The 22,575-nt window shown below is 36.8% G+C and overlaps 1 protein-coding gene across 1 annotated transcript in view; it reads left to right on the top strand.

The window, feature by feature from the left end:
• PPFIA2 (PTPRF interacting protein alpha 2) overlaps positions 1-22,575 on the top strand; it is a gene marked incomplete at its 5' end in the record, with an annotated part of 253,304 nt that overhangs the window by 158,846 nt on the left and 71,883 nt on the right. Inside the window, 7 exons of the mRNA XM_081330297.1 lie at positions 4,101-4,322; positions 6,010-6,156; positions 8,367-8,501; positions 18,371-18,457; positions 18,880-18,963; positions 20,705-20,836; positions 21,759-21,821. Of these exons, the coding sequence (XP_081186423.1) occupies positions 4,101-4,322; positions 6,010-6,156; positions 8,367-8,501; positions 18,371-18,457; positions 18,880-18,963; positions 20,705-20,836; positions 21,759-21,821 (870 nt within the window). The remainder of the gene's footprint in view (positions 1-4,100; positions 4,323-6,009; positions 6,157-8,366; positions 8,502-18,370; positions 18,458-18,879; positions 18,964-20,704; positions 20,837-21,758; positions 21,822-22,575) is intronic.

The raw sequence follows: 22,575 nt of genomic DNA, 5'->3' as shown, positions 1-22,575 counted from the left end.
GGCATTAGCCCACTGCTCCACCAATTATAATTATAATTCCTTAATTATACCTTTTAGGAATCAAACCAATTAAAATGCTTCAAGGCAATTTTTCCAGTTGCTAACTGTATCTCTAACATCAGTTTGGAAACAAGACTGAACTTTTCAAGACAAAGGGAAAGATTTGGATTAGAGTGTTAAATTATTGGTTAAAATGGAATTTAATATCCTTAGGTTTGATTTGTTTATACTGATTTCAATTTATTAATTTCATTTTGGAGACTAGGCTTCAGATGTGTTTTTTCTAGAGGTACTTGTGGCCCTACAGTTAGAATGTGTTGGAGCAAACAACAGAGATGAATTGCCAAATGGATTTATCACTACTGTTGTTCTAAATCACTTTAATCTAGATAGAATTAATTGTTCCTTGAAAGCAATTGATTATTCAGTATAATAATTCTCAGTTGCAGAAGAACTAGCATATTGGCCTAGTACAATGCCATATACACAGTGATTTTACTTGGAAGTTCTATATAATGAGAATTTGCCCTTGAAACTCTGAAGAGGTTGAATTAGTAGAAAATTATGTCCTAAATTGTACATTCAGCACTTCTCATTGTTCTGATTTTATGGTCCTCCCATTGTCTCTATGATGTATCTATTTTTTTGGCTTGCCAGTTGAGATCTGAACATAAATTAAAAGGTACTCAAATTTTGTGTCATGACCTGTAAGATTAGAGAATAAAATGTATTGCTGTCTCTTAATTGGAACAAAGCAGAGTCCTTAATTCTGAGATAAACTTGTTTTGTAATTTTTTGGTTAGTTTATTATACTAATTTATACCATCTTGAAAATATATGTTTACGATTTGATCATGAAATAAAGTTATTGGATTTTGTTTGACTTGAATATATAAAATGTATATCAAGTGCAATATTTATCTGAAGTCTTTATTAACATGTCTCATTTTATATTGAAAGGCAACATTTAAAATGTCTTATTTTTCTCATTTGTGTAAGGATATCAGGCTTTTTGCAGTTAACTGCACAATCCTTCCAATGTTAGCAAACCATAAAACTATTGGGTGTCTGACGCTGTTAGGACTTTAGGTTAGAATTCTATTTTTATTTTTGCTATAAGGATGTTATTTCTAAAATTCTATTTGTAATAAAATGTGAAGCATTCCATAGATCCCTGCAGGGTTCATAATGTGATTTGATAACCAGAGGATGGCTTTTTAAAAAAAAAAGTTTCCTTACATAAAATATTTTTTAAAGGAAACAACAGCCACAAAAAGGAGATTGCTAACTTGAATCCTGATTTTTCATTTGTCATTTTCAGTAAACAGAGATCCCAGTCAGGATCTGAAGACTGGATTGCTTCAGTCATTTTTCAGCTTCATTTTGTTGCATACTTAGATGAGACTGATTAAGTGGCTCTAGTAGGAACTATAGTTCAGCAATACATACAGTTCTCAATTTACGAGTGGTGATGTAGAGACTGTTCGAATTTATGGTAGATAACCCAGTTCCAAAGATCCAGTGGCCACTTTCCCCCCACCCATGTCCTATGACTATATCTTGGGCACAAAAGCAGCCTGCATTTATGACCATTTGCGGGATCCCACAATCACATGACTGCATTTTAATAATTTTGCCAAAAACTGGCACTTATTTCCAGTTTTCAGCAAAACCGGTTTATAGGGAAGCATTGGTTCACTTAGCAGCCACAACATTCACTTAAAGACTGCTGCAAAACAGGATGCAAAATTGGATTGATCGCATTGGTGATACATTTTACAAATGTCATGATTTGCAACTGTGATGCACAAGCTCCATTATGATTATGAGGATCACCTATATTCAGCACCATTAGTTCCCCTCCACAATAACTTCTACAAACTGAATGTTTAACACAAAGATAGTAATGAAGAGTAAGCTAGAAATCCACCAGTAAACACATACACTAAAAATAAATTAAGAGTTTCATCAGTAAATGGATGTAGTTTCACTTAACAGGGCATGTCTTAGTTAATCAAGATTCTGTAAAAGCTTACTTCAGCATTTGTTGCTGTAGCTAGAGAAACTTTCAAACACAAAACCTGCCATATCTCTTTAAATATTTTTGTAGAAAATTCAGTATAGAATGTTAAGTGATATGCTGACAATTGTTAGCATCTTGATGAGGTGATGTATTGTTTTATACGGCTATTCACTATACCTGATAAACTGCATAATTATTTTTTGTGAATGCCAATATATTAGAGCAAGAAAATACTAGGCAGATTTTTTAGTTTAATAAAGCTAGTAGCAGTTAATCAGATTATAATCTTTTAAATGATTAATTAGCTAAGCTCATCTTTCCAAATATTGTTCATGCTTGAAATATGCCATCAGAGAATGATCTGTTGTCCTTGCAGCAGGAACATGCTGATTTTAATGCACAAGCAAGAACAGATAACAGAATAAAAGAGTTGGAAGGGACCTTTAGAGGTCTTCTAATCCAACCCCTTGCTCAAGCAAGAAACCTTATACCCAGTGGTGTGATTCAGCCAGTTCGGACCACTTCAGCAGAACCAGTAGCTAGTTTTTTGTTGCCCAGGTCCAGAATGGACTTCCAGAAGCGGCATCCACACAGAGAACCAGTTGGTCACATATTTGAATCCCACCACTGCCTATACCATTTCAGACAAATGGTTGTCCAGTCTCTTCTTAAAAACTTCCAGTGTTGGAGTTTCTTGTTCAAGCAGAACACAAACTTCAAATCATAAGACACATGTGCATTTCTGACTCATACAAAACACAGTTACGCATATGCTAATAATGTCACACTCTCTACAGAATATATGTTTCCCAGAACAGTTGCTGAGATTCTATGAGTTTTTTGTATGTCAGGAAGTTCAAGTGTAGCTTTTATGATTTGAATAAAACTGTTATTGTTAGTCATTTATAAATATCAATGATTAATTGCTATTTTTGAGCCAAAAAAATAACTATGAGTCAATAAGCACATACTGCAGTTGACCAAAATGAGATCCCGCTAGCACAAAGTATGATAATCTTAATATATATTTAAATATAAATATTTATATAGAAATCACAGTGGTACCTATTATCTCTTCTGAAGATTAGAATCCTTTCCCATTAAGCTATTGCTATACTTTCTAAATATATTTATCTCCTATTAAAGTTGAAAAGAGTAGAAATATTTAAAATCTTTGAAGCAATCTATATATTTTATAAATAAAGCAAAATTACTTATTCAAGCAATTACTTATGAAAATAAGCTGAATGTTATATAAACTAGGAATTAATTCCAAAGCTTTAAAATTAAAGGTAGTATTTTAGTATCACCTATAAGTATCTCACCTGGCTGACCTGGACTGACAGGCATTTTAATTATGTTTACAATTTTTAATTTATTTTTAATTTTTAATTTTAATTTTATCTTAATTTCTGTTATATGTTATTGTTGTTAGCCGCCCTGAGTCCTTCGGGAGATAGGGCAGGATATAAGTCCCATTAATAAATAAATAAATAAATAAAATATTTTGCAGTTCATGCTTCCATGTTTGAGCAAATGAATTTCACACTAAAAATTGACTATAGTAATAATGTTTATTTGGCATAGTCTGCTTTATCATTTTTTTGAAGGTAAACATTTTTAAAAAATAATAGTTCAGCTTACCACACATATACATTGCAAAATATTTGAAGAATAAATCAAATGAAAAAGGAAAACACAACATACACATACAACCATTGTAATAAATCTAGCATTACCTAGCAGATTAAATGATAACAGAAAATGTTTATATATTCAGTTTGTGGAAGATACAAAAAGAATATAAACTTCTACAAAAACAATTTTGGAAAAAATTCTAAAATACTAAATTCTTCCAAATGAGTTTCTGATTTTGCACATTAAATATACTTTCGTGTTCTTAGAGTACTTCTACGTAGGTACCTAGTCTTTTGTAAGTATATTTCAGAGAGCATAACCATTGCAGGATTAGTAAGAAAATATAATCTACATATCTATGTAGTTCTAATCCTTCTTGTTCTGGTTCTTAAGTATATTGCTATCAGCATTTGATATGTTTGTGGGGTTTTTTGAACAGCGTCTGTCAAATGGCTCTATAGATTCAAATGATGAGACTGCTCAGTTGGTAGAACTGCAAGAACTTCTTGAAAAGCAAAATTATGAAATGGCACAGATGAAGGATCGCTTGGCTGCACTGTCTTCCAGAGTTGGAGAGGTGGAGCAAGATGCAGAAACTGCTAGGAAGGACCTCATTAAAACTGAAGAACTGAACAGCAAATATCAAAGAGATATTAGAGAGGTAAATCTCTTTTGGATGTTCATCCTGTCATCTGTTCAGGTTTGAGAATAATGTTTTTTTTAGGGAAATGGAGTTCTCCCACAGCCAATTGGGGAAAAATAAATTTGCCTTCAACATTTAACATCCAGTTTAAGATGTTTAATAGTAGATGAATATTCTGATAGCACTTGTATTTTTGCAACCATGTGTAGCAGTTTAAGCACTATTTCACTATGACTTACCAAGGGAAATAAAGAGCTTGCTCTATGAAATATCTCAGAGAGACAGAGAAGATCTATTATTTGACACAAAACTAATCAACTTGTTACACACTGTAGAAACATAATTTGCAGTGCAGGACTAGTCAAGAAGGGTAGGTTAATCATCAAATTAGTACTAACCACCATAGCATTGTTTTTAATATATTGTTTCTGTGACATCTGTTGACAAAACTAAATGAAAGTTCCTAAATTCTCCTGCTAATTGCTCATTCCAAAATGATGACATGTTGAACAGAACTTTATTTTGTCCTAATTTTGCTAATTAACATCATCATAATGCTCTTTCTTTTGCTATTTAAAATAATTTAATTTAATTGCATTTAAAATATCTGTTTAATTTTCATGATTTTCACACCGTGAAGAATTACAATAGGATAGAATGTTGGAGAAAAAGCAGGAAACATTCCAAATGTTTATAAAATATAATGATAAAATATTTATAAAGTATGTTTATAAAAATACAAATTATCCAGAAAAGTAAATTGAATAGATGATTTGAAGAGTTACTTGGCATTTTAAAATATGTCTGCATTGTCAGGAAGCAGCCTTATTATCATAAGATAATAAGAATTGTCCTCATATCCAAATCTTGGTTTTGAACTATGGAAAATAGAATAGAAAAAAACTAAATTATCCTTACCAAAGTCCATGTTCTTTTGTAAAACCCAGTTTTACAGGTACATTCACCGCCAGCTGTTTAGCCCTTCGTTGTCTAAGTTTCCAGGGCACCCTACTTTTATTGCATTATCTGTTACATAACCAGAATAAATCTATCTCTCTGTATTTATTGGTCAATTACCAAATAAAATTGGTCTAATCATATTTTATTATTCTAATTTTGTTACGTTGTATAACAGCTTCACCTACAATGGTTGCCAGTAGGCACTGTTAGATGTTAACCTTGTTTGTTTTACTGAACATATTTTTATTGGTCAATGACCAAATAAAGTTTATGTCTATCTGTCTGTCAAAATTATCAGTTGTATTTCTTTTCTCCCCCTTTAACTTTATATTGGAAGGATGTATCTCTACATGTTTATTATTTTTTGGTCACAATATATGTAAGAAATATAGAGGCAAAAATGTATAAGACAGAACTAACAACATTTAACAACATTTTTGTAAATAAAGTCTGTTTACAATGAATGGATGCAGTAGTAGACAGACAAGCAATATTGGATATTGCTTGTCTGCAATATCCAGTATTTGGATCTGCATCAGGATCTTGGAATTCTAGGAGTTATGGTTTTTTTTAGAATCCGCACTTAAATAATTTCTCTATTGGGTTTAATGCTAAAACTGCTTTTCAGTTTGTCTATTTCTAGGTGAGTAAATTTCATGGCAACCTTTTCCCATAGTGTTCAATGGGATACCTATTGCTAGCCACTCCAACATTGTATTTTGATGTGCTGCTTAATTCTTTCAAGGCTATGGCCCAGAAAGAAGATATGGAAGAAAGAATAACTACCCTGGAGAAGCGTTACCTAAGTGCACAGCGGGAATCTACTTCCATACATGACATGAATGACAAATTGGAAAATGAACTGGCAAACAAGGAAGCCATCCTGCGTCAGGTTCTGTATTGGGATTGCTGTTACAGCTCAAATGAATTGTAGGAGAAACTATTCAGATAAGCTCCCTCCTCCCCTATTTATGCATTGCATTTGTTTTAAATTACAGCAGGCATTATTTACATTCATTGATTTCTACAGATTGAAGTCAGGAATGAATTTGGATTTTCATATAAGACTAACGCAAATCATGTGTAGGATTAGACCTTTTTTGAAAAAAAACATGCCATCATGAGAAGGTATTATTTTGGAACTTGTTGGGTTGTAAGACCAGGTATCTGCCAAGTTAAGATAGCAAACATTTAAGAATATCCTAAGGTAAGACAGAGACAAATCAAATGAAAGGGGTGGCAGATACATAGCAGCATATGTAGGCACACATTAACTGTACAGGTAGTTGTAAGGACAGACAGTATTCTACATTGTTATTTTATGCTAATAAGGTAAAGGTAAAGGTTCCCCCACACATGCATGTTAGTCGTTTCCAACTCTAGGGGCCGGTGCTCATCTCCGTTTCAAAGCCGAAGAGCCAGCGCTTGTCCAAGGACATCTCCGTGGTCATGTGGTCGGCATGACTAGATGCCAAAGGCGCACGGAACGCTGTTACCTTCCCACCGTAGTGGTCCCTATTTTTGTACTTGCCTTTTTACATGCTTTCGAACTGCTAGGTTGGCAGAAGCTGGGATGAGTAACAGGCGCTCACTCTGTTACGCGGCACTCGGGATTCGACCCGCCAAACTGCCGACCTTCTGATCGACAAGCTCAGCATCCTAACCCACTGAGCTACTGCGTCCCTTTATGCTAATAAACATAGCTTAATAGTAAGTTACAAAATGATCCAGTTTTGATTTAACTAAGAGTTAAATCATAGTAAACACAATTGAACACAAAAAATGTTCACCTTTTCAATGAGACTGCTTTGTAAAAGCTATGGCAAAGGGACTGTGCTCTAATTTTGGCACAAAAAGGAAGAAGAAACATGGCAGGATATTCTCCTCTTGGTATATGAAAAAGGTAAACTAAGCTATTAATTGGATTCCCTGGTACACTTTATGAAATTTATAATCTGCAAATGGCATTCAATCATGTGAACGTTAATTCAGTTTATTTATATATAATTATTTATCTTATTTACCACTTACAATTTAGGAACAAGGAAATATTTGTTCTTAAGCAGCTGGCAAAGAATACTAGCTGAGATATAGAATTGAAGCCCATACAAGATAGAAATTAAAATTTCCAAAACAACGATAATGTAGGAAATTATGGTGTGTGTATATGTGGAGAGAGAGAGAACAGCACATGAATTGTATAATATATTAAAATTCAGTGTGAGATTTTTATTATGCTAATTTGGAATTTCCTTGTACAGTAGATCTATTGATGCCATTCATAATTTCTTACATTTTCTTATCATACTACTAGAATACTTCAGAGAAAAGTGTAATATTTGGTTGATATAGGTGGGATACATAAAACAGTGGTGTAGCGTGGGTTGTCAGCACCCGGGGCAAGGTTGTCAGCACCTGCACCGCACCGCACGCCTGGCACCCCCCCTCCACAGTGGGCGCCGACCCGGCGGCTCGGATCAGATTCGCACAGCCAGCACTGCAGTGAGAGAGAGTGAGTGAGCCAGGCAGGGGCAGAGAGCTGCGAGTGCGAGCGCGCCCCCCCAGATGTTGCACCCGGTACGGCCGGCCCCCCCTTGCACCCCCCACGCTACGCCACTGACATAAAATGGCAATGAAAGCTGGGTTAACTTACTAAATTTTCCCACCAAGACATGCCTCTTTTTATTAATGTTTTCTTTTAATATTTGAATGATATATTAATTGGAAATAACACAGAAAATGTTTTTTTTCAGTTTCTTTGGGGCAATTCTGAGAATCAAATTATTATGAAGCACAGCCATTTTTTAGATTTAATTTGAATTCATTGTGCCATATTTCTTTAATTCCTAAATTGACAGGGAAATAAACTGCAGCTATCCTATTCCATTCTGACTTTTCATCTATATTTTAGAGGCATGTGATGGGAAAGGATCAGCAGTTGCCATCAGTGTATGATGTAGTATTTGCAGAAGCAGGAGATTTACTTAACCTATTGGCAATTTAATCTCCAGTTGTTTCTATGAATGTGTTTTCCCCCCTCATCCTTCCCTCCATTGCCCAGTTCCTAATCTAATCTTTAATCTTACAATTTCTGGATTTTAGATGGAGGAAAAGAACAGGCAGCTGCAAGAACGTCTCGAGCTAGCTGAGCAAAAGCTACAACAAACAATGAGAAAAGCTGAGACTTTACCAGAAGTGGAGGCAGAATTGGCCCAGAGAATTGCAGCACTGACTAAGGTAATGTAAGTTTAAGAATAGGTTAGTATCTGAAAATTGACTTCTTTTAAAATTGATTTCTCATCCATTTCTCCTCCCTTCAGCACCATCAGCAGCAATAAAAGACTTTTGGAGTGGACAAGATGATTCTACTTAATGGCACCGTAAATAAATATTAATTAGACAAAGTTACTTGCTTTAGTTTAATTTAATTTAATGGCAGAGATATTGCTTTGTGTTTCTTTTATGGCTTCATATATTTCTGCCAATATACCAGAGGAGTTTATTTTATAATACATTGTATTATAAAAGAATTATGATTAACCCAGTTCAGCTAAACATCGTGAAATTTATTTGTCATCAAATTTTCTTTTTTACATCACATTGATTCAGCAAAACACAGAGATCACTTTCATTAAAATAAATTTCAAGGTTCAGTGTTTCCCCCCCCCCTTGGCCACACACGAAGGATTCTGTGTTGCATGAGAGCATTAAGAGCTTGGATAGGACAAGTGCCTGATAAACTATTCCAGTAATATGCAGTCCACATCTCTGGAATTTGCATATTGGCTCCATGGTAAAATGTGCAGGTTGCCAAGCTTAGTTGTTATGGAAAAACAACTTATAAAAAGTAAAGGCACACTACACTTGTAAATCCTTTGCAGTTCCTCTTTATTAGCTTTCAAACCACAGTGTTTTGCTTTGTGCTGTGGAGTTTCCTCTGTATATCTTATTGTGCAACAATGCCCAGTTTCTCTTCTGCAACACTCACCTCCTCAATAAAGATGCAGAGAAATGGCATATTTGATATTGATAAGTCTATAAAACATATATGAATGATATTCAGTAGAAAGAAAGCCCTTTTCAATGAAAATGTTATATTAAAAACTCAGAACAACATCAAATAGTACCAAAATGATTTTGTGTTTCCTGCTTACATTTCAAAATATTAGTGGATTGTTCCTTCTTGGCTATCTGTCCAAATACTTTTCAGTTGCTCATGCAACCGTTTAATGAGATAATATTTTCTTGCTCTGTTAGGGTTTCTGGTAATATACAAAAAAAATCATCTAATCTGCAAAGTGATGTCTTGAAAAGGAAACATCAATGCACATGAATGTTTCTACATTATTTTCTACGGAGAGAGTAGATGAATGAATGTTTTTGTATATCTTCTATATCTTCTAACTGAATAAATTAAGACAAATGAATATATTAATGCTCTATAAAGCAACGTTTATTATTCCAATTTAGAGTTCTCTAACTTAGAGTTCTCTACTATGCAGTCAGATGAAAATAAGAAGTATAAGATTTATTTTTCAAAATATAGCTTGCCAAACTGGTTCAGCCTTATCTATCTTCTCTACTGTCTCTATGTTGGTGAGGAAGGGTAATATTAATATTTGCAGTGATATTACCTATATGCTATTTTTGTTGCACTATAAACATGCTAGCTGTTCCCAAACTTTTCAGTTCTGTTGTTCAATAAATATTTATGGCATATATATTTCATTTAAATTTTGTTGTGTAAATTAGATTTCTGTGTAGGTTAAATGACTTTAATTGAAGGAGGTAGGGGGAAGCTTCTATTTCAATATGTGTTATTTCTTGATATAGAGATTTCAGCTCTCAAAACTCCCCAGCCAGCTGGAACAACTAAAAGGTGTCTAGGTTAGAGGGTCCTAAATTAGATAATTACATTATACGTGATATAGCTAAAGTTGGTTCAAAATATATATTTAGTAGTTGACCCTTCTACTAAGCAAAGTATCTGAAACACCAAGCAAAAACACAGCAGGGATCTTCTTTGAAATATGAGGAGTGGTAGGCAATAGTTCTTAAAATTCTCCAGCATGATGAATGGAGAATCCACAGATGCCTTTCTGCCCTAGAGACTAAGTCAATCAACCTTTGCCATGCCTCTCTTCCTCCGGATAAGAATCCCCAGTCACGACTTAGTCTTAGCCCAAGAGAGACATGGTGAAGATTGGCTCTAGCAGAAAGGCAACACTATTGGATATTTCTCCAGATTGTATTTTTCCTTCCCTTCCCTCTCTCTGTGCTGATATCAGCACTGCAATTTAAACCGCTGTGAGTCTGAGTGGTTTTTATAGGCTTCGGCTGAAGCCTCAAGATATTTTTAGCTTCTAGGCAAGCCACACGTGTAGCAGTCTCCATTTTGGGTGCCGCTTTTGTTGTTCCCGGGGGGGGGGGATCCTCCCTTCCAGTGAGGGCAATTTAGCCACAAAATTTCGAGGCGCGGGAGGCCGTCCTTTCAGAAGGTCCAAGTGACAGCAAAGGTGCCTCTTCCATAGGGGGCAGGTTGGCTCTCTTTGCACACAAATGGGAGAACACCACTACAGTTTTCTGGGTCCTCAACACCATCAGATTCAACCTGACTGTAGAGTTCAATCCACCCCCCCGAGACATTTTGTCTCTTCCCATCATCCAAAAAATCGGTCAAAAGAAGCCTCATGAAAGAGGCAATTCAACGGGGGTGCTCTACCTTTCAGCTTGTCATTGGCCCCCAGAGCATTCACAAAGGTCCTGGCAGTGCTGGCTGCACATCTGTGGACCATTCCGGTGCGTGTCTAGTGTGATCTGGATGACATCCTCATTCAATCCTCCTGAGTCCAATTGGCTCAGTCAGAGCTCACATTCCCCATCAAGACCCCCCAGGACCACGGGTTTTTAGTAAATTTTCAGAAAAGCCAGACAGTTACCTCCACCTGCCTCATTCACCTGGGCATGGTGATAGATACAAGGAAGTGTGAGGTTTATCTGTCTCAAGAACGTCAGGCCAGTGTTCGATCCCTAATCACTCAGATTCAAAGGGAGCGAGTAGTCATCCTAGCAATCCTTTCTCAACTGCTAGGAAAGATGGTTTTCTGCGTAGCAGTTGTTCATTGGGCTCGACTCCATTCCAGAACCCTCCAATGGTTCTTGCTCCCGTTCCAGAGACTAGGCACCAGTTCCTCCAACCACAGGGTAAGGGTCCCATCACGGACCCTAAAATCCCTCCAGTGGTGGGTCTCCCCAGCGATGGCCAGGGGAACCTTATTCAAGGAGCCCAACAGACTCGTCCTAACATTGGATGCCAGTTTGTTTGGCTGGTGAGCACACCTGCAATTGCAGATGACCCATGGTCAGTGGTCCCAGTCAGATCTGAAGCACAACATAAACTGCTTGGAGCTCAGAGCTATACATCTGGCTCTATGCCACTTTCGCCACACAGTGGCAAGGGAACACATTCTAGTCCTCACGGACAACGTTGCACCGAAAGCCCATATCAACAGGCAAGGGGGTACCCACTCTAAGTCCCTCATGGCCGAGGCTCAATTATTAGGAACCTGGGCAGAGACCAACCTCTCTTTCCTCAAGGCAGAGCACATCTCGGGGGAGATGAACTGGCAAGCGGATTTCTTGAGTAGGGCAACAGTGGACCACTTTGAGTGGCACCTGTACCTGGATCTCCTCAGGGAGATATCGGAGAGGTTCGGTCATCCAATGCTGGACTTGTTTGCTATCCTGGTGAATTCCCAGCTCCCAGGATTCTTCTCCTGGTTCCCATCTCCAGGGGCGGAAAAGGTAGATGCCTTCCACAGCCCATGGCCCAGAGAGCTCCTGTATACATTCCCTCCTCTTCCTCTGATCCAGGCAGTAATCCGGGACATACTGCAGGAATGGGCAGAGGTAATGCTACTACCCACTGGCCATGATGGCCATGGTATGCCGACCTCATAGGTCCATCGATCTCTCCACTGTGAAGGATACCCCAAGATCGAATCTCGCTCAGCCAGGGGGCTCTACAACATCCAGAGCCTCAGTGGCTCCAGTTAACCACCTGCCAGTTGAAAGGAGACTCCTAAAAAAGGAGACCTACTCATCAGACATGATTACCATGATTCAGGCTTCAAGACAGCCTGCATCTAATAGAATTTATGATTCCACATGGAAAAATCTCTGTAACTGGTGTGGGAAACAACAATTAGATCCAGCTACAATTCCTGTTTCAGGAATTTTGGATTATTTACTGGAGGGGCTTAAGAAGGGCTTAGTGCCCAACACAAGTCGCAGACAAGATGCTGCCCTGTCCACGGTGCTCACATATGGCAACTCAGAACCCTTGGCTCAACACCCCATGGTATGTTTCTTTATCAGGGGAGCAATCAACTGCAAACTGCCCATGGATCACAGATATCCCTCTTGGGACCTGTCCAAGGCCTTACAGGCTTTCAATTCACCTCCATTTGAGCCCATCAGAACCCCCACTTTATGGTTCTTGACACTCAAGGTCGCCTTCCTAGTAGCCATCACATCGGCTAGATGCATCTCGGAATTGGCAGCACTCTCAATTAGAGATGACTTGTGTATTTTTTGTAACGACAGGGTGGTCTTATGCTTAGACCCCTCCTTTGTCTCCAGAATCAACTTATTGTTTCACAGGGCACAGGAGATCGTGCTGCCAGTTTTTTGTCCTGAGTCGTCCCATGATTTGGAACGTAAATGGCACACCTTGGCCATTCGTAGATCCTTGCATCACTATATTAAGCGAACTGCCTTTTTTCGCAAACCTGAAACTCTATTCGTTTCATTCAAGCCCTCTTCAATGGGTCAGAAGGTGACTGCCTCTTCCATCAACAGATGGATTAGGGCTTGCATAGCAGGGGCGTACCTCACACACTCCTTCCCAGTCCCAAGGTGAATTACCGCACACTCCACTCGCAGTGCTGCAAATTCAGTGGCGTGGGCAACACAGGCATCAATAGAAGAGATATGCAAGGTGGCGATGTGGTCGTCCCCTTCCCCATTTGTGAGGCATTATAAGTTAGATAAGTTCACCTCAACAGATGCTTCATTTGGCAGTGACAGATAGTGGGACACAGGCCCAGACTTCTTCTTCTTTTTTTTACAAATTTTATTGATTTTCTAATATTACATTCACATATTTGAAAAGCAGCGTGGTGACTGGGTAGTAGTAATTCAATTACATACAGATATCATTAGTACAGATTTCAGATTGCTACCATAAACATTTCCTCTCTTTTTCCCTTCATATGTACTGTCTATTTGTGAATTTAAAGACAGGTTTTATCCTATCAATCACATAAAAATAACTTTCTTACATATATTCATAGTTTTTAATTTACAATTTATATTGTCAAAACCATCTGGTCGCCATTTTTTTGAGAGGACTTGTAAGTCTAGTGGGTCGTCTCTTTATTCTTCCATATCGACGTAGTTGTTCTGAATTGTTTGTCTTTTCATCCAACTGTTCTTTTTCTAGATCCTCTAGTTCCTTCTGTGTTGTATAAGAAACCTTTTCCTTTTTCCAAGTTGTCGATATCTTTTCTGGATTTTCAAATATCAGTATTTGTTGGATTGTAGATTCTTCTGTCATAGTATTTGAATGTTTCATTTTTTTCTATTGTATTTTGTATAGATGGTTCTTTAGTTGTGGTCAAAGTTTGGACTTTCATATCTGGGCTGTCTTCTTGTTCCTTCACATACCCTCTTAGTATTTCATTGGTAGTGGTAAGAGTTTGAATTAGTATTTTCAACATAGCAAGAGTTTGTTGATCTTCCTCCATAAAGAAATTTTGTTCCTGGCCTTCTTCCATATTGGTATTTTAAACTAAAGGCTTTACACTTAGAAAATCCAAGAGAGAGAATTTTTTTTCTAGTTAGGGAACACAGAGCCTTTCACAACTGTTGTTTCAGAGCTCTCAAGGTTATGTATCTTATCTATTTCCCTCGGCAGTCAGTCAGGCCCCTTTTAAAGTTTCCCTTTGAGTCCCAAAGTTATTGTAATATTTTCAGTTTTTCTTTTTTTTTTCATAAGAAGAAACCCAGTTTCCAACAGAAGTAAATAATGAAAAAGAAGGAATACAAAATATTTCAGTCCACATGCTTTAAGAAATAAAGTTCCAATTGGGATTCAGTTACTTTTTCAATGTTTAAAATGCCCCTGGGTATTTAGTTGCTGCTCTTTCTGGAGGGAGGGCTAAAGTTCCCCTTCCCTCACCGCAGTGGGGAGAATGCTTAGCAGCTTAAGGAAAGTAATTAGGGTGTAATAGAGGTAGATCTCACCCAGTCTCTTCCGCGCTGCTTTAAGAGTTGCCTGGTGGAAAATGTGACTTCGACTATTCACAGCCTAGGGACTAGCCATAATGGCCAGTCCTTTTGTCTGCCGGTTTGGAGGGATCGCCAGATCTAATGGGAGAGTTGCAGCTCTCCTGCAATCCAGCAAGCACCCCTCCTTGCTGGTCGCCTCTTCGGGGCAACTTTCAACCCTTTTCAGGGCCCCCCAGCAATGCGAAACTGGATGGGGGAGAGAGAGAGCAAGTCTCCCAACCATCCATAGCGGCTGCATGGCAAACTGGAAGTCCAGGCCCAGACTTCTTCCTGCCCATAGGGAAAGCGAGGCTTTGGTATGTCCCATCTGTGGATTCTCCACTCGTCATGCTGGAGAAGAGGCGTTGTCTTACCTGAATGCCTTTTTTTCAGCATGATGGTGGAGAATCCACTCCCCCCAGGGTCCATCCAGTCCTGTGTCAGGGGAAATTGAGCCACCACCTGCTGCGCCTTCGTCATGACTGGGGATTCCTAGCCAGAGGAAGAGAGGCATGGCAAAGTTTGATTGACTTAGTCTCTAGGGCAGAAAGGCATCTGTGGATTCTCCATCATCATGCTGAGAAAAGGCGTTCAGGTAAGACAACACCCCATCCAGCTCAGGCATGGCCTTTAATCTTCCATAATATAGCACTCAATTGGCAGTTTGCCCAGATATCCAGTAGGAGGAAGGTATGTTGAATATGTTCTTCACCTTGGGTATTTTTGTAAGTAATAAAGAATAGAAATCAGTAAATAAAGGTTCTGTGGGAAGAGGGACAAAAGTTAAGGATAAGAAGCATCAGCCTACTCCATCTAATTCATCCAAATTCAATCACTAAAATAGGAAGACAGTTTACAGGCTTCATACTAATATTCAATTTTGAGGATCATTGAAAATTAGATTATATCACTTTGTCCTTATCTTCTTTTAATGTCTCTTTAAAGTATAAAGTATTAATAATGAGAGCTCTGGTGAAATGTCATGTGACACCAATTTGTCTGATTAAGCTTTTTTCCAGACTGACTGAATTATTATTGTTAAGAGAGCTGAAGCCAATGGGCAAATTTCAGTTCTCATTAAGCCTAAAGGTGGATAGTCTTACCTCTGATTTAGTAACAGGACAGTGTAGATTATACATTTGGTTTGATGTCCTACACAGTACTCCAAACAGTTTTGTCCCATGATGCACTATTTCATCTAGTTAATGGTTACAGACATAAGGGTTTTAGTAATGTATAGATTTAATGCTTCATCAGTTTTTAATTTCAAAGAACTGAGAATGACATGACTTATATATGACTAAAAAAAATCCCAATTGATACTATGGTTTGGAAGCTACTTTTCTGCATATGCAGTAAAGGTTATCTTTATGAGATTATTTGGTAAGGACAAAGTCTATGTAGTCTGGTCTGGGCAAAAAATGTAACAATCATAAATTAGAGCAAGGGTGACAAATCTTAACTTATAATCAGATGCCCAAGTTTCCCAAGACCACATCACTGAAATTTGAAGTGGAGAAGGGTAAAAGTCAAGAGTGATAAGTTTATGTCATTGAGAAAGGGTTTTAAGGATGAGAACAGGAATAGTTTATTTTCCAGATGCCTTCTACTCCCTTTCATGGCTTAGCTCCTTGCAAATCCATTATTGTGGAGTAGACTGAATTGATCAATATTAGACCATATGATTCTGGGGTATATTGTTGACTTATAAAAAAAAAACTGCTGGGAGTAATAGAAGCCAGAAGTGTATAAGGCATAGTTAATCTGTATACAGAAAAGTTTTTTACCATTTCATAAAAATAGAATTTTAGTTTATCCATTGAAATAAAATGTAGGAAGAATTGTGGTCTAATAGTACAAAGTATTTTTTCACACAGCACATAATATTGAGGAATTTGCTGTCAGGAGATGTAGTAATGGCAGGCAGTTAAGGGCCAGTAGCTATTAAAAAGTTCTGAATGTGTCATGGAAGTTTAAACTATCCATGCCAAATAATATTGATATTTATTTTTTCCTGAATCATGGAGGAACATGCTTTGTTGAGAGGTAACAGGAAAAGGGGTTAACGTGTCTTGTGGACTTCTCACATATTTCAGTGGGCTGCCGTGTGATAGACTAGAATGCTTTTTGGCAAGATTCAACTGGACTCTTTGTATTTATATCTTATAATAGTTCTTTTGTGGATCGGAAAGTGAGTAATAACAGGTATTGTCTTTGGGAACTGCTGTGGGATTTTTTTTTTCTAGGTATTCTGATTACCTCCTCCAGAGTATTGGAAAAAAGGGAAAACTTGTAAAATCTTTTTTTCTGACAGGACAGTGGAATCACTTACCCAGATCATACAGCTTGATTCTAAGATTAAGTACTTAGAAAGTTTGACTTCTGAGATGTGTCCCCTGGCAATAATATTTTCTTGATGGTTTCAGAAAAAGTTGAGAGTTTAGCTTTGTTTCAGATAAGGCCTCTATGTGGTAATTTTATCAATTTTATCCTTTTTGTAGTCAACAGAAGGAACTATCAGTGAAGGCTATGAGAACATCCTCCTGATGTTCATGGAATTTTTGGTAATAAAAATGTTTCCCTTTAAATAAAATAACCATTTTTGAAGCAGAGATTGAAGTAATAAATCAGTTTTATGCTTTGCAATGACTCTTCAAGATGTTTTGCGTTATTTCATAATCAGTACCCTGAAATTAAAGTCTTCTCTTAATTTTGTGCCATCAAGTTCAAATGCTTCTCACTAGTCTGATATCTTCCAGAAGCTCAATACAATTTTCTGAGTTTAGGACCTGGCATGGATAGTAAAAACAGCATTGGCCCTCATACTCAGCTGTATTTAGGTGGATAATCACAAATTGTTTTCAAACAATGTACATGTTTTTACAGAAGTGAAAAGTACTGACTCAAAAGTGCCAATCTAATATTATAAATTTAGGCCACAATCATGTGTTCACTTACTTAGAAATAAATCTGATTTAATTTAATGTGATATATATTTTATAAGATTCACTTAAAATCTCATTGCTTGGTAAGGTAAAGACAAAACTCACAATACATTTTAGAGTTTTACTGAATATTTATAGTCAGCATAGATTTCACGATAATATATTTCCCCAGATTGTAGTTTAGTGCCCAACAAAATGCTATAGTGTATTCAGTCATGGTCTATGCCTTTGGTAAAGCAGTTATACATTTGCTTTATATTCACTCCTATTTAGTACTTTTCATTGTAAGAGGACTTTGTTCCTATACCTACAAATTCAGTATCATTTATTTGCTTTTATATCTTAAAGCGAATCTACGTGACATTATTCTAAAAATGTTTAATCCATTTCTTTAACACAATCTGTAACACTGTATACCCTGTTTTCATTATGATTGTAGGATAACCTTCAAAAACACATTCTGGCACTGACTTTTCACAGTTTAATTATGAGTTTACCCAAATTCCAATCAGACTTGGTATTTCTCATAGTTACTTTGAATACCTCTCTGTGGAGGAAGAATAATTCTCATCAGCCAGCCATCACTAACTTGGAATTTCCATACTTAGGTTGTTGGCTTTTTTAGCATTCCATTGTTTTCACTCCATCTGCATCAACTGCCTCATATCACCCTATTGTAAGTGTGGTTTATTCTACATAAAATTTTGTCAGTTAAAATATTAAATTTGCAATCACACTTTTCTTTTAAGCATTCTGTGCTGTATTCTGTTCAGTGTGGTGTCTTTAGTTCTGATTTTTCAATTTTGTCCCTCTCCTTTTCCTTGATGTTAGTCTGATCCAACCTCTTCTACCTCATCTGATGATTATCAATATGTTATGGAAGCTAAACTACAAGAAATGATCTCCATACGTAGGAAGGTAGTCCTACAGGACTTTACTTTCTATTGCTAAATAGAATCTCATCTGATTTTGTTTTTTATATTTTTAAGAACTCTTTTAATTTCTGTATTTATTTTATTGATAATCAACCATTGTGCAGTTCAATGCTTAAAGAGCTTACAATTTTATGATGGCAGGTTTGTGTTCAAACCATGCACAGTCTGCATGTTACATTTGGCTGATTTCATTGCTCATGAATAACTCCAATGTTTTGCTGGATGCTTGGATGTAACAGGCCTTTGTAGCTGACACATTTCAAGCGATGCTGTTCAGCTGCCTGTTTGAATAAAATTAAGTTCTGCAGTTAGTAGTAGCTTGCTTTATATTTCCTTTTTTGAAAATGACCATTTTGATTTAAAAAGCTATTTAATGTTTCACACCAACATATATTATTTTTATAGGCAGAAGAAAGACATGGCAATATTGAAGAACGCATGCAGCACCTAGAGACTCAGTTGGAAGAGAAGAATCAAGAACTTCAAAGGGTATGCATACTTACATTATAGTTTGAGTTCAACTATTTATCCCATGTCACATAAATCTGTAAAATTATAGTAGCAGCCATTGTTGTTATTTTTCACGAACGTATGGCTTGATGAAGTACAATATCAGGACACTGATGGAATAATATATTACAGTCCAGTTTAAAATCATACTAAAACTATAGAGCTCCACTATGGGTATCAGCAGAAGTTTTCTGTTTTGTCTCAGTGACAAAAGCAGTTGATTCAGTTGAATGTTTCACACGGTTTCCAATTGATGCAGTCTATGTGAACTACTGAAGTAAGAAGAAAATTAAAAGGAAGATAGTCTCTTGAGATTGTTAGATAGGAATGGGAAGCAATACTGGATGATAACTTTTTAAACAAAAGACAAAGTTACGTTTATTTTGGAGAAAATAAAACTGGTTGGCTCATTTACACAGCCACAATTATATGGAGTTTTGCTTCAGGTTGCCCCTGGGTGAGATTCAAGGTACTAGTAATGGTGTTTAAAGCCCTACATGGCAGGGGTCCGGAGTACCTTAGGGAACACCTGCTGCCGGCATCAACCTCCCTTCGCCCTGTGCGTTCCCACAGAGGGCCTCCTCAGGGTGCCACCGATCAGAGAATGTCGATTGGTGGCCCCCAGGGGGAGATCCTTCTCTGTGGGCGCCCCGGAACTATGGAATCAGTTACCGGTAGAGCTCCGGATGGCACCCGATCTTCGCTCCTTTCGCCGCAATCTAAAAACATTCTTATTCGAACAAGCCGGCCTGGCCTGATGGGGGATTGGTGGGGTTTTCTACTGTTGTTTTATTGGGGTTTTAATATTGTATTGATGGTTTTTAGTGGGCATGTATTTAATCCTTTTTTAACAGTTGTAATTCTGCATTTTTATTCTTGCCCTGTTCACCGCCCTGAGTCCTTCGGGAGAAGGGCGGTATAGAAATATTATTAAATAAATAAATAAATAAATAAATAAATATTTAAATTATCACAAATGCTATGATCATAGGAGTAATTCTTATGATAGCCAGCCAAATGCACTAGCCCTAAATTGTAGATTCATTTATTTATTCATCAAATTTATATAGTATGCCACCCATCTTATGCAAAAGTGTCTCTGGGCAGCATGCAAGAAAACTATAAAAAAGTTAATATATAAAAACAATAATTATTAAAAATATAAAAATTTAAATGGAATAGCTTAAAGTATATAAATATACAGAACTAATAATAGCTTAATGAACTGGTAATAGTCACTGTGACCTAAAATGTTACTCTATTTTCATGAGAAATGAACATGAAAAAGTGAGTCCTAAAGATGCTTTTCAAAAAGCAACTGGACTTCCTTTATTTTTTCTTTGAAAATGTTTCACTTCTTATCTAAGAAGCTTCCTCAGTTCTGCTGCACTTTGTGGCACTTCCAAATATTTAATTTAAAATTACAGTGTCCTTTTGAATATGAATAACAAATGAAGGCCACATATCTCTATTGGAAGAAAAAAAAATCCTTACATCTATATTCAAATCTGTGACTAAATGTTTCAACTAATAAATTTATTTTTTTCTCTGGAGCTGCTCAATTTTATTTTCTCTTTGAAATAAATTTGTTTTTCTACATGCCATTTTATCATAATATTAATATTATTACTTCAAATCAAACAAACCAATGAGAGTCTTTGACTAGTATTTTGATTTTAATTAATGTGCTTGCTTTATTTCCTTTGAACTTTATTGAAAGGCACGACAAAGAGAAAAAATGAATGAAGAGCACAACAAAAGGTTGTCTGATACTGTGGACAGACTTTTGACAGAATCTAATGAACGTTTGCAACTGCATTTGAAAGAGAGAATGGCAGCATTGGAAGAGAAGGTAAAGAAAAACAAGCAAATAATGTGCATGCTTCTTGCTTCATTTAGGTATAGATATTCATAGTTATTTTCCTTCTTCATTTAATCCTGTGGAATGAAGGCATTAAAACATCTGAGGCAAAATCCATGGCTTCAATAAGAAATTCTTTTTGTTGTGTTTCTGCAACTCCTGTTGACTTTTTTCCTCTATCAGCTTCCCATAATGGTACCTGGGACCACCACCAGAATTTAAAAAGTTTACAGCATGGTGGTAGTAGTCCTTGCCCATTTCTACTGTCTCTCATTGTCACTACTTTCACTTCCATAAACCTTTTGGTAGAGTCCCAGCCTTTGGGTACTAGTCATAGCAGTTTGCCATCACTACAAACACTTAGTACTTAGATAAGATATGCTTATCCTTTGCACAGTACTTATTAGAATGTGAAACTAACATTTGTCTACATTCTGTAGTGTTAGTGGATAGTGGGCAATGGATGGCATTCCCCAGTCATGGGTGGCTGAGGAATTCTAGAATTCCACACATCTTAAAGTTGCCAAAGTTGAGTGTTACTATGCTAATGGAATCAGGAGCTTCAGTGATTCCTGCTTCTTATTCAGTATTCTCACCCTTTTTGCAAATGTCCCCTCATACCTGCTCTGATGGAATGTAACTGGCAATGCCTGCAGGTCACAAATGAAAACAATCTTTTAATTTTACATTATTAATCGTATCTTAATATGAATTTTGTAATTGTACTAGTGGTAATATATATTAACATATTCAATCTTGGATTGAATTAATGAAAGAATTTTAACAATATGCCTTATGTTAGAGATAAAAATAATTTAAATATCATTGATATTTGGTTGATTTATTTGTTAACCTTGATTGGGTAATAATTATTTCACTAGACCTTATTTTAGCTTTTATTTTCGTCTCTTAGAATGTTTTAATACAAGAATCAGAAAACTTCAGAAAGAATTTGGAAGAATCTCTGCATGATAAGGTACCCTAGATTAATTACAGCCTTTATTAATTACAGCCTTGAATGCATTTGGGTCAATATAAAAGGGGGGGAAATGACATTGCCATAGGTGTATACTATAGGCCTACCAACCAAGCAGAGGAAATAGATGAACTTTTTGCTAGTCAGCTAACTAAGGTATGTAGGAAGCACATCACAATAGTAATGGGGGACTTTAATTAGCCTGATACCAACTGGGAGACAAACTCTGCACCAAGTGGAAGATCAAACAGATTCCTGACAAACCTAGCAGACAACTTTCTCTCTCAAAAAGTAGAGAAGGGAACTAGGGGATTAGCCATATTGGATCTGTTAGTGAGAACAGAGATGAAATGATAGAAGGTGTTGAAGCCACAGGAACCTTGGGGGGAAGTGATCATGCAATATTGGAATTCAACATTCTGGAAGCACAAGCAATAGAACACAGCCAAACTAGAGTCTTGGACTTTAAAAGAGCTAATTTCAATAAACTTAGAGAGACCTTGGGAAGAATTCCATGGATGAGAATCCTAAAGGGGAAAACAACTCAAGAAGCTTGGGAAATTTTGAAAAGTGAGATAATAAAGGCCCAGTCTAGCACAATACCAACAAAGAAGAAAAATAATAGCTCTCAAAATAAACCAGCATGGCTGCATAAAGAACTCTCTGATAAATTAAAAGATAAAAAGGACAAGAACAAGAAGTGGAAAGAGGGGCACATAACTAAGGCAGAATATCAGCAAATAGCCCGTGCCTG

This window comes from Vipera berus, assembly GCF_964194415.1.
Source record: "Vipera berus genome assembly, chromosome: 6".
Classification (NCBI taxonomy): Eukaryota; Metazoa; Chordata; class Lepidosauria; order Squamata; family Viperidae; genus Vipera; species Vipera berus.
The sequence above is the reverse complement of the archived record's forward strand: the minus strand, read 5'-3'. Positions and strand labels throughout refer to the sequence as shown.